Raw genomic sequence first — 15,183 nt, forward strand, 5'->3', positions numbered from 1 at the left:
CCTTTAAATAATGTCTCTAAAATTATTTCAGTGATAGAACAACTTTTAACTGGACAAATTGTACTGTTGCTGCAACCTGAGCAGCCTCCTAGCTGCTACAAGCACACTCTGAAAGTGGCGGTGGAGGGTAGGAAACACAGCCCCGCCCCTCCCCCTCCCTGCAGAAGACTGTCTGATACCAGGCACTGTTGCGCTTTTCAACCACATGGGGGAGCTGTAAGTCATTTTTACATGGATACTACATAGTGTTGCTTTAAAAAAACTGAAACCGGAAGTAAAGTTTGGACCAGACATGTATCCGTCATCGCACATGCGTCCAATGAAACCGTCTATAATATTACTCCTATTGCACAATTCAGTGACATCATATTTATTTCTGTCTTTGCACTACAATGGGCTTGTCTTCCACTTTAACTCTTTTCCCGCCATTGACAAGTTATCTCGTCAATCCGCACTTCCACAACTTATAAAAACCGGAAGTATTGCCCTAGGGCAAACAGCTGTATGTCCGTCTAAGTTTTGAGAATCACTCTGCATCTGATCTCTATCAAAAGTCCTTCACAAAAATTGATCAGCTTTTTGCTTAAAATTTGGTGTTTTTGAAGAAACCTACCAATATTTAAGAGGTGATAAAAGAGAACTGATGAAGGTAGGATTAAACTTTTTTTGTTTGAAAGCAGAGGGTTTGTTCTTTCATTTAATATATTGTATGTTTATATATTTAAAGAAGAGCATTTTCTGGGAGGCATTGAACTTTTGTGAAAATCCTGAAAAATGCCAGCGCGGAAAGAGTGAAGGGTGGTTAAATGAAGTATGCAGAACTTGGTGATTTATGTTTTTGATGTTTCATATTTTTTGTGGCTTTGATTTAATTAAGCGGTAAAAAGGACTGATAAGTGTTAAGTGAGTTTTACAAAACTGTCTGAACGTTGGTCAGGCTTTAATGCGCTACAAAAGAGCCCGAGGTCTTTTTTATTCCCTGAAATGAGGACATTTTGCTCTCTTGTGTAATTAAAGTAATAAATGTAAAGCTTTGGACCACTGAACACTGGTTCCTCATTTAGGCAGCTGTTAAATATCTCTCTCCTTTTCTCTCTCGCTTCCTCTCTCTTCTCTGTTGAAAAGAGTGATGCTACTACTGTTTTGCATTTTTGTACTTGTGTCTCTTTGGACAGGTGCCTCAACAGGCAGCCTGCTGCTGTGGCGCATTTGTTATTCCAGCTGTGTTTGCATTTGTGATGTTGATCTGCTCTGTTGCCAAAAGGCATCCTGGTTTCATCCATCTTTCTTGTTCATTAATATTTAAAAGACTCGCTGTTGCTGTTTTTTTATTTCATTTTTAACTCTGTATTGATGTTTCAAAGTCACTAAAATAAAGTTTGTTAGGTTAAACGTTCATTTCTCTTTTAAAGCTAGAGACTGAACAAGAGGGGGTGAAGGGAAGAGTTAAACCAATGTATTTAATTGATTAGATATTGGATATTAAAACAATCATATAAGGTGCACACTATTGTTAACATGCATAACATTTTACATTTACTGAATAGTTTTTAAAGGGGAAGCAAGTTTTATTTCTTTAATTTTTTGTCTAGTAATGCCAAGGGGGAAGAGCATTGAATTAGCAGCACAAATGGTCATGAATTCGAACCCAGAGCACACACAAATTGATAAAAATACCTTGTATACAGTACCTTGTAATGCACTGTAAGTCGTTTTGGATAAAAGTGTCTACCAAATGCGTGAATGTAAGCAGCTCTGAACCCCCCATTGAAGATCAATGATTTAATCAGGGTGTGTTTCCTGGGAATCAAATCCACAGGCTTTGCGCTTCTAATGCAATGCTCTAACAATGACTTGCAGGACTACTTCATTTGTAATTTCTTGGAATATAGAAATTGCTTTGGTGTTGTGAAAACAAAACTTAATTTGTGCCAACACTAAGCTTCTAAAAATCCACATGCATAGATGTTTGAGTGCTTAGTGTATCGATTGCATAGTGTGCAATATACAGTAGTATAGTGATAAACTTGGATGAGTTAGATTTTTTTGCATCTATTCTTTTAAATGGAAGATCAATGCCAGCAGCTGTAAAGCATTATTAATTTAGTGGGATTGTATCCACACACAGGCTCACACTTGGGCTAGTCTGGTGATTAAAATGGTTCTCCTGTTTCTGAGCCCTAATATGGTTTCCATAGCAACACAGTTTTTTGTGTGGAATATAGGTACCATTCAGGAAGGAGTGGGTGGGGTCATCAACTTTATTTGAAAACGTTATTTCTCTCTGGTTGTTTTTGTATGTCCCCAAGGGGAGGAAGCTGCTTTGTGATAATCATCTTTTCAACTGTACATCGAAGTGAAGAACAAGACCTTGGGAATTTGTGCTACCCTCCCAATACACACATCCTTGTGTATGTGTGTGTACCAGCTAAGAACAGTTTTTTTCTCTTGTGTGTGTTTACATACCCAGCGTAGGAGTGTTTGTCAGCCACTGTGAAGCAGATCCTGCTGTTGTGAAAGCTTCCTCTACTTATATCCTTTACTTTATATCCTTTACTTTATAAGGCTTTGTCCCCAGTATCTCACGCCTGTTGGTTTGATATCCATCTACAAAACGAATTGAGACTGCAGGCTTCCACTGCCTTTCAACAAACTGAGATTGAGAGTCTTCATCTCTTCCTTCCTTAAGCAGTCAGATCAGGTGAAGCATGGCGTGTTTTGACTTGAGACTTGAAAATATTTCTCAAAATGCTGTGATTCAGACTTTTTTGCAATCGTACTTGACTGAGGCAATGGCTTTGATTTTGTCCTTGCTGGTATTTTTTGCACCCTTAAACCAAAACCTTAAAGGCACAATATGTCATTTTTGCTCCTGCAAGTCGCAAAACAACAACAAAGATTGATGATGCTGTGAAAGAGCAATGGCACTGTAGTTGGAGACAAATAATCCAGGTTATGGTATAGATATACCCAGAAAAGAGGAGCAAGCACTGGAAAAACGCTTGCAAATTCTCTGAATTGAAACATTGTTAAAAAACAGGTGGGATAATGCAAGTACGCATGTGAACAAAAATATATAACACTATTATGCTAATAATTTTTGGATATTTAAAAGCAAAAATCTCACATACTGTACTTTAAACTTTTTTTTAGCTGTGATACTGGGCTCTTCTGTTATTCGATATGAACCTCAACTTGCGCTGCTCTTGACCTGAAGACCCTGCAGATTACAAAACTCAGGACGTTCTGTTGGCGGAAATGACAAACTAATCCACACATTAACAGCTTGAGTTTCCAAAAGATGGATTGCCAAAATGCTTATGTCACCAACAATTTCTGCACCCCTGTGTGATGTGCTCAGCCCATTTGGAGACAGCCAAAGCGTCTCTGTTATTCATTATATTCATCAGTGCTTAAGAGTCACAGCCAAATTTATCCTTGGAGGAATCATCCAAAAGTACAAACAAGAGATGAGGTATTACTGAACCTGTTCCAAACCATAGTGAGCCGTTTAATGTCTACATAGACAACCTGGGCATCCTTTAAATGGAGCATCATTGACATAAGTAAGGGATAGTGTGTAGGCAGCCACAACAGTGTGATCAGGAACTGACGTGAAGCGGAGGGTCTTTGATCACACTGTGAAGGGGTTTATTTCATTCCCGCTTATTTCACAGCTTTTAACCTCTTTTACCGGATGGGCTACAACAGCAGAAGACCCCACTGGGTACCACTCAACTCCACTAAAAATTGGAAAAAGAGCTACAATTTGCACAAGCTCACCAAAATTGGACAGTTGAAGACTGGAAAAATGTTGCCTGGTCTGAGTCTCAATTTCTGTTGAGACATTAAGATGTTAGAGTCAGAATTTGGCGTAAACCGAATGAGAACATGAATCCATCATGCCTTGTTACCACTGTGCAGGCTGCTGGTGGTGGTGTAATGGTGTGGGAGATGTTTTCTTGGCACACTTTAGGCCCCTTTGTGCAAATTGGGCATCATTTAAATGCCACGGCCTACCTGAGCATTGTTTCTGATCATGACGATCACTTTATGACCACTATGTACCCATCCTCTGATGGCTACTTCCAGCAGGATAATGCACCATATCGCAAAGCTTGAATCATTTCAAATTGATTTCTTGAACATGACAATGAGTTCACTGTACTAAAATGGCCCCCACAGTCACCAGATCTCAACCCAATAGAGCATCTTTGGGATGTGGTGGAGCGGGAGCTTCATGCCCTGGATGTGCATCCCACAAACCTCCATCAACTGCAAGATGCTATCCTATAAATATGAGCCAACATTTCTAAAGAATGCTTTCAGCACCTTGTTGAATCAATGCCATGTAGAATTAAGGCAGTTCATCTTTCAGTACTTTGTTTTTTAAACCAATGACAGATGGGAGGAGTGTTTGGACAAATAGTCACTGTTTTTGAAAGAGAAGGTGTTTTTCCTCTGTGGCTTATTTGCTCGCTTTTTCTCTTAATACTTTACAACTGATCACACTTGTACTGTAGTCTTGCTGGAGCCCTTGTATATGCGTAGTTGTTAAGACAATTTACAGTGAGGTTGGGTTTAAATATAGAGACGTTTCCACACAGATAAATATAGATCCCCAGTGTACAGTAACGCACAGCAAGGAAAGACCCTCACAGTTTAAACAAACCACTTTTTATTTTCTAAAAGTAAATCTGCCATTTTCCGTCTTGAGAGACAAATTCATCATTGTTATTTACACCACACATCCCAGGCTTCTGGTTTTAAAATTGAAACTATTTTCATATGCGTGTTCCCTTGGAATCGAACCCATGACCTTTACATTGCAATGCTCTACCAAAAGAGCTATGGGAGGTTATTTCTAGAGGTTATGTTTGAAATTGAAGCTAGTGTGGTCTGACATTGCTTTGTGGTTACTGTGGTGTTCACGCCTACTGGTTTCATGTACACGCCACTTTAAGCTCTTAAAAATTAAGGTGGTTAAAAGGTTCTTCACAGTGATGCCATTGACCCTTTTACTCTTTGTACACAATGATGACGTGGCAACGGATGCGCACGCAGTTTGGCAATGGAAGTTTGGTAAGAATCAGCAGTGAAGCAACACAGACAGAGAAAGTTATTTTAAAAAGTTGACTTATTAACTTTTTCAACACAGCTACCAGATCCGTGTACTATAGTGGACAGGATAGAAGACGTTAGCAGATGGTCAAATATAAAGTGGCCAGATACATATATACTAGTGCTGTGACGGATCGCAGTTGATCCATGATCCGTACGGATCACAACCCACGGTTCGGCTCGCATGCGATTCGCGGATTAATATGCAAATTTAAATAGGGAACGTTTATTTTTTGCATGTGTTTCTAAGGCTTGTAAATGTTAACATTCAAGTGATTTAAAACAATGTAACCGGAAAAAGGCGTTAAGTGAGCAGATTTTTGTACGCACATGCGGTTAAGTGTCCGGTCCAGCTCAAGTCAGATCATCCTTTCAAAGATCAGAACTCCTCATGTGTAAACTATAGAGAGAGTCGCGCTACTGTGTCTCATACTGTAGTCCATTAAGATACATTCGCTGAATAGAGCAATGAAAAACAACGTAACGTTTTTATGTGAAGCGAAGCGACAGTTTATGCTGCATCTTCTTCCTGAAGCGCAGTTTGGAATTCGCCTGTGTGTGTGCACGCGTTTAAGTGCCCTCAGTAGTGCGTATACATATACTTTCTGTTCTTGACAGGGCACATACATACAAAATGATCTCACAGTATTCTTTTTCTAATAAAAACATTTGTTTATGTCTTAAATGAATTATAGAGTCCGAAACCATTCTGCTTATTTGGTCTTAAAGAGACAGTAACCTCAATGAACCTCCTTAAGTCTGTTTCGTTAATGTCAATGAAACAACCCAAGACAAAGAGAAAATCACTTCTGTGGCTCTAAAATAATAATAATAATAATAATAATTAATTTGTACAATAAATAGAGAGTTATTATTCATTTAATTCAATTTCTGTACCTAATGCTAATTTTAGACCTTAATGTGCAACTTTGTTATAAATGTTTGTGATTTCTTTATTTGTTATTAGATTTTTCCCACCCGTTTTATTTGCTGATCCGAAAAACAATCCGATCCGTGCCTCAAAAACCGTAATGTGATCCGAACTGTGAGTTTTGTGATCCGTCACAGCCCTAATTTATATGTATATTAGTATATTATTTTAGTGCAACCAAACGCAACCAATAGCGATTTTGATGCTGGAAAACCATTTTAACTTTCTGAGTTGCTAACACATTGCCCACTGGGGAACAACACAAATTAGATTAAAAAAAAAGATAATTGCATTAATGAGAAATTGAACAGGGGTTCCTAATAATCCTTTAGGTGAGTTTATGTTTTGGTTTCCTAAAGATAAGGGGAGACGGCGATCGTGGATCTATGCTATTAAAAGGGAGGTTTGCAGATGGTTTGTAGTTAACATTTCATACATAATAGTACACATTTTAACAGTAACGTTAGCTCAGTGTAGTTTTATACGCTTTAGCTATAAAATATGAACTATAGTAATCTTGTTGTTTATTTTGCTTGTTATCAGAAATAAACTACTTCTAAAGGACTCTATTGTAATTGATTCTTTGCGGAGTTTACCGGAAGTTATGTTTGTTCCACGTAAGCCGTTTATTTATGTTGTTACTGCTGAAACAACATACTTTCATAGACAAAAACTGACCTTTTGTTCATTGATTCACATACTCCTTTACTCGCATGTCTACTCGGTGTCCAGAAACACCAGGATCATCTCTCTTTCTCTGACTTTTTCAAGACCTTTTCTCTTCCTATCGTTCTCTCTCTCTCTCTCGTTCTGACTCTCTCTCTTGTAAATCTGCTTACAGGTCTTTGGTATATTGGCAGAGGTTCAGTGTTTCTGATTCACTATTCTGTTTCTCCTGTTATTGATGCTGTGGTCCCATGATCTGATCTCTTTTGCTGACACTAGTTCCTCTAGTGTACTGTATACATCTCACATCCTGCAATCATGGACCACTAACATCTTAAAATTTTCTTTTCTGTCTGTAACTGGACAGAATGTACAAATTCTAACATTTAATACTTTGCTTGGCTGTTTTGTTCAAATCCCTTACCTCGGGTATAAAGAATCATAGTGATGCTTATAACTCTAAGCAAGCCCCACTAAAACAACAGTTTTTGTCAGCACAGATTTCTGTCATCATTAAATATTTTGTGAAATATAGTTGGAGGCACTTCGTATACTTCGGTGCAGTTCTGACATTTCAGCCTTGCTCCAGTTGGGAAGCGTTTCAAGTAACGTGTGTCGGAAAGTATTTTCTTTTAACCCCGCTTACCTTCTGTAATGTTGATGTTATACAGGCCAGCTGATGCTGTCAGTGAATGTTTCTGTGTCACTGATGTCTGTATTTTATTATAGTTATTATGGCACGGTTTACTCTTTCTTTTGTGAATTTGTCACATTGGCTCACACTCACAGGTACCTTCTTTTTTTTACCAAGGTCAAAGTGAGACATGAAAATGTCCAGTGATGTTTTCTTCATCTCACTCTCTTTCTCTCTATTGATTAGTGCTTGCTGTCTCAACCGAAGTTTTGGGCGGTGGAAGTGACGTCGTTGTGCTTGAGGACTAAACTGGAGAGAAGAAACTCACGAAGAGTTGAACGTGCCATGATGCAAACACAGGTAGAGTTAAGAATGAACCTCCACACACACTCAAATAGCATTGTACGTGCATGCACAGCCAATCACATGGTCTTACTGCACACATACAGTTACACACAGGATTAAACAGTTTTTGTCATGTACATCCATGGATCAGTTTATTTATTTATAAGTTAACAACAACACTAAACAGTTTCTAATGCTGCAGTGCATGCTGGTAATTCACAAATCTGCAACGTTTTTTAATGCAAAATTGTCCATGGTTGGTTACTTAAAGCAACACCAAAGAGTTTTTTTTTAACCTTAAAATAACGTTTCCAAAAAAGTTTCAGTCGTTCATCCACTCGAAACAGGGTGAACGGCACTTTCACATTCGCTTTACAGCCCTCTATCGGCCAAAACCGCACTAAAGAAGTTTCCAACCGCCGGGTCGCGGTCCTGTAGTTCGAGTGAAAACTACAAAAACTTGCTTTACGGCAGACCTACAATCCAAATAGAGCCAGCTATGCTGCGGTAGGCTAAATTATTTACGACAGTGGTAATGGACAATTCCACTTCCAACCTGTAGGGGGAGCAAAGAGCAAAAACTCTTTAGTGTTGCTTTTAAACCATATTTGGTTGAATATTGTTGGTCTAATAATGTGTGCACATCACATTCACAAACGCAAATGTATTTAGTAGATTACATACAAAGTCAACGCAAAGACGCGGACAGATGCGAATTTGCACCAGCCGACGAGATTGCTGTTAAAGGGACATTCCGCTTCTTATATGCTGATTTTCCAGCTACCCTTGAGTTACACATTTGATTTTTACCGTTTTGGAATCCATCCAGCTGATCTCTGGGTCTGGCACTTTTAGCATAGCTTAGCATAATCCATTGAATCTGATTAGACCATTAGCATCGTGCTAAAAAAATAACCAAACAGTTTAGATATTTTTCCTATTAAAACTTGACTCTTCTGTAGCTACATCGTGTACTATGACAGACAGAAAGTTAAAAGTTGTGATTTTCTAGGCAGATATGGCTAGGAACTATACAAACTGGCGTAATAATCAGTGACTTTGCTGATGTAACATGGCTGCAGCAGGCGTAGTGATATTGCGCACTGCCCAAAAATAGTCCCCATGTTGTTTTTTCAGGGGCAGTGCGTGATGTCACTACGCCTGCTGCAGCCATGTTACATCAGCAAAAGTCCCAACCATATCTGCCTAGAAAATCACAACTTTTAATTTTCCCTCGGCCTTAGTACATGATGTAACTACAGAAGAGTCAAGTTTTAAATAGGAAAAATAACGAAACTCTGGTTATTTTTAGCCTGATGCTAATGGTCTAATCAGATTCAATGGATTGTGCTAAGCTATGCTAAAAGTGCCAGCGCCAGACCCGGAGATCAGCTGAATGGATTCCAAAACGGTAAGGATCACATGTTTAAAGCAACACTATGTAGTTTCCATGTAAAAATGACTTACAGCTCCCCCATGTGGTTGAAAAGCGCAACAGTGCCTGGTGTCAGACACTCTTCTGCAGGCAGGGGAGGGGAGGGGCTGGGCTGTGTGCTCTACCCTCCACCACCACTTTCAGAGTGTGCTTGTAGCAGCTAGGAGGCTGCTCAGGTTGCAGCAACAGTACAATTTGTCCAGTTAAAAGTTGTTCTATCACTGAAATAATTTTAGAGACATTATTTAAAAATAAAAAAAACTACATAGTGTTGCTTTAACTCCAGGAGAGCTGGAAAATTAGCATATTTTTAACGGTTTAATCAGAAAATGGACAATTTTTGTGCATGACACTCCTGACATGGACAAAGTAATCTGGCATTTAATCTAGAGCGAATGCTATGCGAATATTCGCTGCCTAAAATGCTCCTTATAAAGCCAGATAAAATGTAATTGCTGTTTTTCTTGTTGATCACCGATTTGAATGCGTTGCTTAACAAAATTTTAAAGCATCCAGGGAAATGAAATCCCAGATTTCCTTCTGTGTGTTTCTCTGTGGGTGAATTGGACAGATAAGCCGGGGGGAGAAGGATGCTATGGCTTCCCTTTGGTCACATCCCTTTTCCTCTCTGCCAGTTCTCATGACAGTTATGTCCATGTCTTACTGAGAAAATGCCTGAACAGTAAAACCAGGGAAGTGCTGATTTGTGGGTTTTGTGTGTGTGTGTGAGTGCGGGGGTGTGGATTTTAGGAAGCACTGGAAAATAGGATTTCGTGTTCTGTGCACTGAAGGAAACGGCAGCTTGGGTCTTCCTGTTCTCCTGATCAAATTTGATTTTACGGTTTCCAATGAGTTCAGGGAGCAGAGACAGAAGCCGATAGACTTGTCAGAGACAAGCGTGTAACACGTCCAGAGAGACGAAAATCAAATGAGCGTTTCAATCAAGCTGTTCATATCAAGGATGTTCTCATGAAATCTACTGCATCAGACTTGAGTTACTTCCCATTCGATTGACTTTTATTACATTTCTTTAAAGGATACACAAGTCTCAACTGGTGATGCTTAATAAGTCATTATGGCAGATGAAACATATATTCTGAGTCTAAGGATCTTGACAAATTCTAGCCTCACATTAATCCATCTCCCCATGAAGAGATGTTTGATTTAAAGTGATGGTTGGAGTCATCTGTCTGCTTTGTTCCTCTATATATTTTATAATGACACCAGACATATTCCCATGCCATGACTCCACGGGGGTGAGTAAAGAATTTTGGGAAGACAGAATTTTGATAATTGACTGTTTCTTTAAAGCTCCATACTATTTTTGGTTAAAAAAAAATGTGTTATTGAGCATGTATAAACTGTCTCCTTATATTATGCTTCACAACAGAAAGCTTATAATACTGATTATTTTTTATTGTTTTTCAATGCATGTTAATATAAGTATTTAAAGTGCAATTTTATGTTTCAAAAAGAGTACGATGTACAATTGTAGTAGTTTGACTGCTAAATGGGCTTTTTAACAATGTATGGTGAACCAAGATATTGGCCAAACAGGCCAAAAGGCTCAGTGAAGGTGCAAAACCCTCTAAGTGCAAATGACATGTTTTCTTGTAAATTAGCATTTTTTTTATCAGGCTCTTATGTTTAGGTTCATTAATTTCACTTTAATCTCAATGAAAGGTTATTAATCATGAAGTCCGTTTCATGCCTCATTTTCACAAATGTCACTTTAATCAGTTCATTGGTTTTTAACATATTAAGCACTATTCGGACGAGATTAGTTTTCCAAACGATGTTTGAGTTTTAACATGTCCCCCACGACGTCTGTGATTTTATGTACTGATTCGGACAGGATTCAAATTCACAGGCTATTCTAGAGATGGGAGTGTCGGTTTCTGACGTTTGGGCATTGCAGAAGATCATGTGCTCTGGATTCGCGTGTTTGTAATGTTTGAACATGTAAAATTATTACAGAACATGTATTTTATTCATTTAATTTTAACAAATCAAAAAAACTTATACAAATCCTACTAAAGTACAGCTTCTGAAGCCGAGAGAGGTCATCTATATTTTTGCTTGCTTGTTTTCTCGTGATCTCAACACAACACAAGTTGTTTTTCTCGTTATCCTGACATGATCATTCAAATGTCATATTGTAATTTCCTGTCCATAATATTTTGTGTATTTTGAAGTGGACTGCTGATGCATACGAGTTGGGCACTCGCCATTACCACACGTGTAGCAAATTGCCGATAGACGTAATAAATAAATAAAGTTGGACGTTCAATGTTCTTGAATTTAGGGACCATCTCTAAAGTAATAATTTACATGTTTTATCTGCAATAGTATTTAACAGTTTATTTGAATAAGTTTCAAAAATCTAAAAAGTGTGCATTATAGCTGACAACTACATGAACACTGTACAGTTGGTTTTGTGACTGTTTGTTGACTTTATACAGCAGTTAAATGGATTGACTTAATGTAGAAACGTATATATTTTGAAGTTACTTTAGAGACGGTCCCTAAATTCACCACTATAAAATTGTTAATTATTGACAAATCTATTTCAGCTTGAGCGAATCCCTGATCCAGATAAAATCTCATTTGTTCATCCATGCTAATTAAGCAAAATATGCTTTTGCTGTCTACAAATAAAACAACACGTTCTATATAGTACACGTAAGCTTTAAGTACTATTCGGACGGGATTAGTTTTACATAGGGAGGTGGGGTAAAGCAATTTTTATCAGACCTTCTCAGTGATTTTAGTTCCCGTCTGAATGCTCCATGTCAGTAATCATTACAGGCAATGTCAGTAAAGTTTACGGTGACTTTTACCTTCTGTAAAAAGGTCTGGAGAAATTAACTCGGGTAATACTAATCCAGTGCGAATAGACCAGCTGTTAATATACATATATATTTCGTCTTTTCCGGTTATAAAAGCACTTAAAGAAGCATTTACTTGCGTTCTAGACGGACAAACAAGTCAGTGTCAAGTCAGTTCCTGAATACCATGACACAAGCTTTTAAAAAAAAGTCAAATTCACTTCTCAGAGACACGGAACTGTTTCTGAAACTGACGTTTCCCCAAACTGAAATGAAACGCAGTGTTTTGAGTTTTCCTTATCTGTGTCGTGTTGTTTGCACATGTGATATTAGGAAGCAAGGTAATGTGCAAGTGACGTTGAGAGAGGTGACGTAATCGAGTTCCCTCCCACTTCTGAATGTTTTACGGCAGGGGTCTCAAACTCAAACTGGCTTGGGGCCATTTCTAAGACATAAATTTCATCGGGGGGCCGCAGTGCTATTTTAACGTTCAAAGTACAATATTTCTGTAAATGTCATGTTTAATTTCTATTATTTAATGTATAATAATACTTGAAAATATATAAGCAGTGGTTTTATCTTTTTAATATACATTACTTTATAAAAGTAAGTAAATCTTTTCTTGACCTTATCTTAACTAAGACCTATTATAACCTTGCACTAAACTAACAAATTAAATTTCTGTATACATTTATAAACTATTATAAAAAATTACCACCAGTAAGTGTTTCTGTTTTGATTTATTTTGGATTGTTTTCAGTCATAGTATTGACTTCATTATGTTCTTTGTTATTTCAGTTTTAATTAATTTTCTATTATATGTGGGAAAATATTAATAAGTGAAAGTGATCCCATAACTTTTGAATGGGTAGTCCATGTTATATAAGCTAGTTGGACAGAAAAAAATAATAATACTGCTCTATGTGTAATTGAATAGTAAGCTACATGATAATATATTATACTTCATTATATATAGCAGTATACATACTTTTATCTTCTGTACATTTCTCCACATCTTTGGGCACTTTGATGGCTCTTTTCTTATCTGTAGTTTAAAATGTGTTGCATTACATCTACCGCTCTGCCTCTCTATGCGGTGTCTCCATTAGATGCTGTGACTTGTTGATGTGAACTAACCCCACCGCAGCTCGATCTTCTCTGAGTAACAGCTGAGTATCCACCCGGAAGTAACAAATCTTCTCTGGACAAACACTACAAAGTCCCGACCAGATTACCTGATCGCATGGTTACAATGATATGATTGACGCAAGGTTCAGTTGAGGAATTAAAATCCGATCACGCATTCCGTTAACCTCGACATACGGAGCGCGTGGTTCATGGCTGCGTAGCAACGGGTGACGCGACCCACGCCACGGAGCGCAACTTCCGCTCCCGAGCACTTTGTAAAGTAAATGCTTTGACTCGTTTTAACGCGTTGTTAGACGCGACATGTGAACGAACACTAGAACGTTTAAATCAAAAATCAAACGAATATAAAACAAAGTGAATGAAAATTTTTCTGCGGGCCAGATTATGTTATATTTTTGAAAGGTGACGCGGGCCGCATAGAGGGGGAGGGCGGGCCGCAAATGGCCCGCGGGCCGGGAGTTTGAGACCACTGTTTTACGGAGATTTCTAATCCTGTGCGAATTGACTACCAATATTACAGACGTCCTGTGGTAAAATAACATTACACCATCTACCCTCTTAAAATGAATCCTGTACGAATAGGGCTTTAATCACATCACAAAATGCAACTTTTGTCACAAGAAAATTAAGTCAATATCATGAGAAAACAAATTTTTTGATTTACGTGAAAACAAGCAAGCAAAAATAAATATAGTACACGACCTCTCTCGGGTTCCGTATATGGCAGATCAGGTTGGCCAAAACATGAAAAGAACCACGTTTTCGAAATATATGGCTGGCAAACACAGACATTCACATTCGGATGGGACGGGGCCTCTGAGTTTGGTGAAAAACAATTGCTAGGTAAGTTGCTTTGGAATTTTTACGGAGGTCGCCAGAGAAAAACACAAGACATGGCTGATTAGGAAGGGATTAAAAACACAGTGGACCTTTGACAAGCACAATTTTCTGAGGTCCCCCTGTAAAACTAATCCCACCCAAAAACTTTTTTTCATTCTGTTTTGCTGCAAAACACTATAGCACTATTCGGACGGGATTAGTTTTACGGAGGCAGATGGTGTAATGTAATTTTTCCACAAGACGTATTTAATAGTGATGGTCAATTCGCACGGGATTAGAAATCTCAGTAAAACATTCAGAAGTGGGAGGGTAACTCATTTAATTCAGTTTGGGGAGGCGTCAGTTTCAGAAACAGTTCCATGCCTCTGAGAAGTGATTTTGCCTTTTTTTTTTTTAAGTCTGTGTCGTGGTATTCAGAAACTGAATTGCCACTGACTTGTTTTTCCGACTAGAACGCAAGTAAATGCTTCTTTAAGTGCATTTAGCGATAACGATATTTGACGATATTTACATGCAGGGCTTGACATTAACTTTTTTGCTCACCAGCCAATTTGGCTAGTTGTTTTCCAAAGTTACTAGCGCTCAGCATTTTCACTGGCCACAATTTTGTTGCTGCTAAAATAAATTTTATGATTCAACTTGACATCCTAAAGTGACTTTAATTCAAGCAAATTTACTTGGTTAAGCTAAATTAAAACATGCTAGTAAGGCATGAATAGATGTTTGAATGAATATATTAAAAGTGGAGCAGGGGTGTAGAAGATTAACTGAAAAGATAAACACAAAAACTCTAGACAAACACTTTAAATATTTAATAACAACAGCAGTAAATACTGTCAAGAAATGTACATGAATTTTACTGTCAACTTATTTATGCAGATTGTATTTTATAAGCTTGATCATGGTTTCTGTTAAAAGTGATTTAAGACTTTTAATGACAAATGTCGAGAGGGCATTATTGTTGCCCAAAGTAGCCTTCATTAAAATGATGCGCGAACCTCTCAGCTGGCGGGTTTCCTTTGATTTCGTGTGCATTCAGGTATGCGTTAAATTTCTCTCTGCTCTTGCCCTCAGAGTGTGCACGCAATTTATATCTCTTCAATCACTTCTATACAATTGTTTAATCTTTCCAGAAGTGTGTATGCGCTCATACTGCGTTCTCTTGTGCATTCGCAAATCCATCAGCTCTTGCGCGCTCTTTGGAAGGTGGCGCTTTGGGCCACAACGCTCCGCT

General features: G+C 38.1%; 1 protein-coding gene across 1 annotated transcript in view; it reads left to right on the top strand.

Annotated features, from left to right (window-relative positions):
* The window catches only part of ttc27 (tetratricopeptide repeat domain 27), a 137,760-nt gene that overhangs the window by 62,725 nt on the left and 59,852 nt on the right, over window positions 1-15,183 (top strand). The window contains exon 10 of the mRNA XM_065297479.1: window positions 7,599-7,712. Within this exon, the coding sequence (XP_065153551.1) occupies window positions 7,599-7,712 (114 nt within the window). The remainder of the gene's footprint in view (window positions 1-7,598; window positions 7,713-15,183) is intronic.

Source organism: Paramisgurnus dabryanus, chromosome 17 (assembly GCF_030506205.2).
Source record: "Paramisgurnus dabryanus chromosome 17, PD_genome_1.1, whole genome shotgun sequence".
Classification (NCBI taxonomy): Eukaryota; Metazoa; Chordata; class Actinopteri; order Cypriniformes; family Cobitidae; genus Paramisgurnus; species Paramisgurnus dabryanus.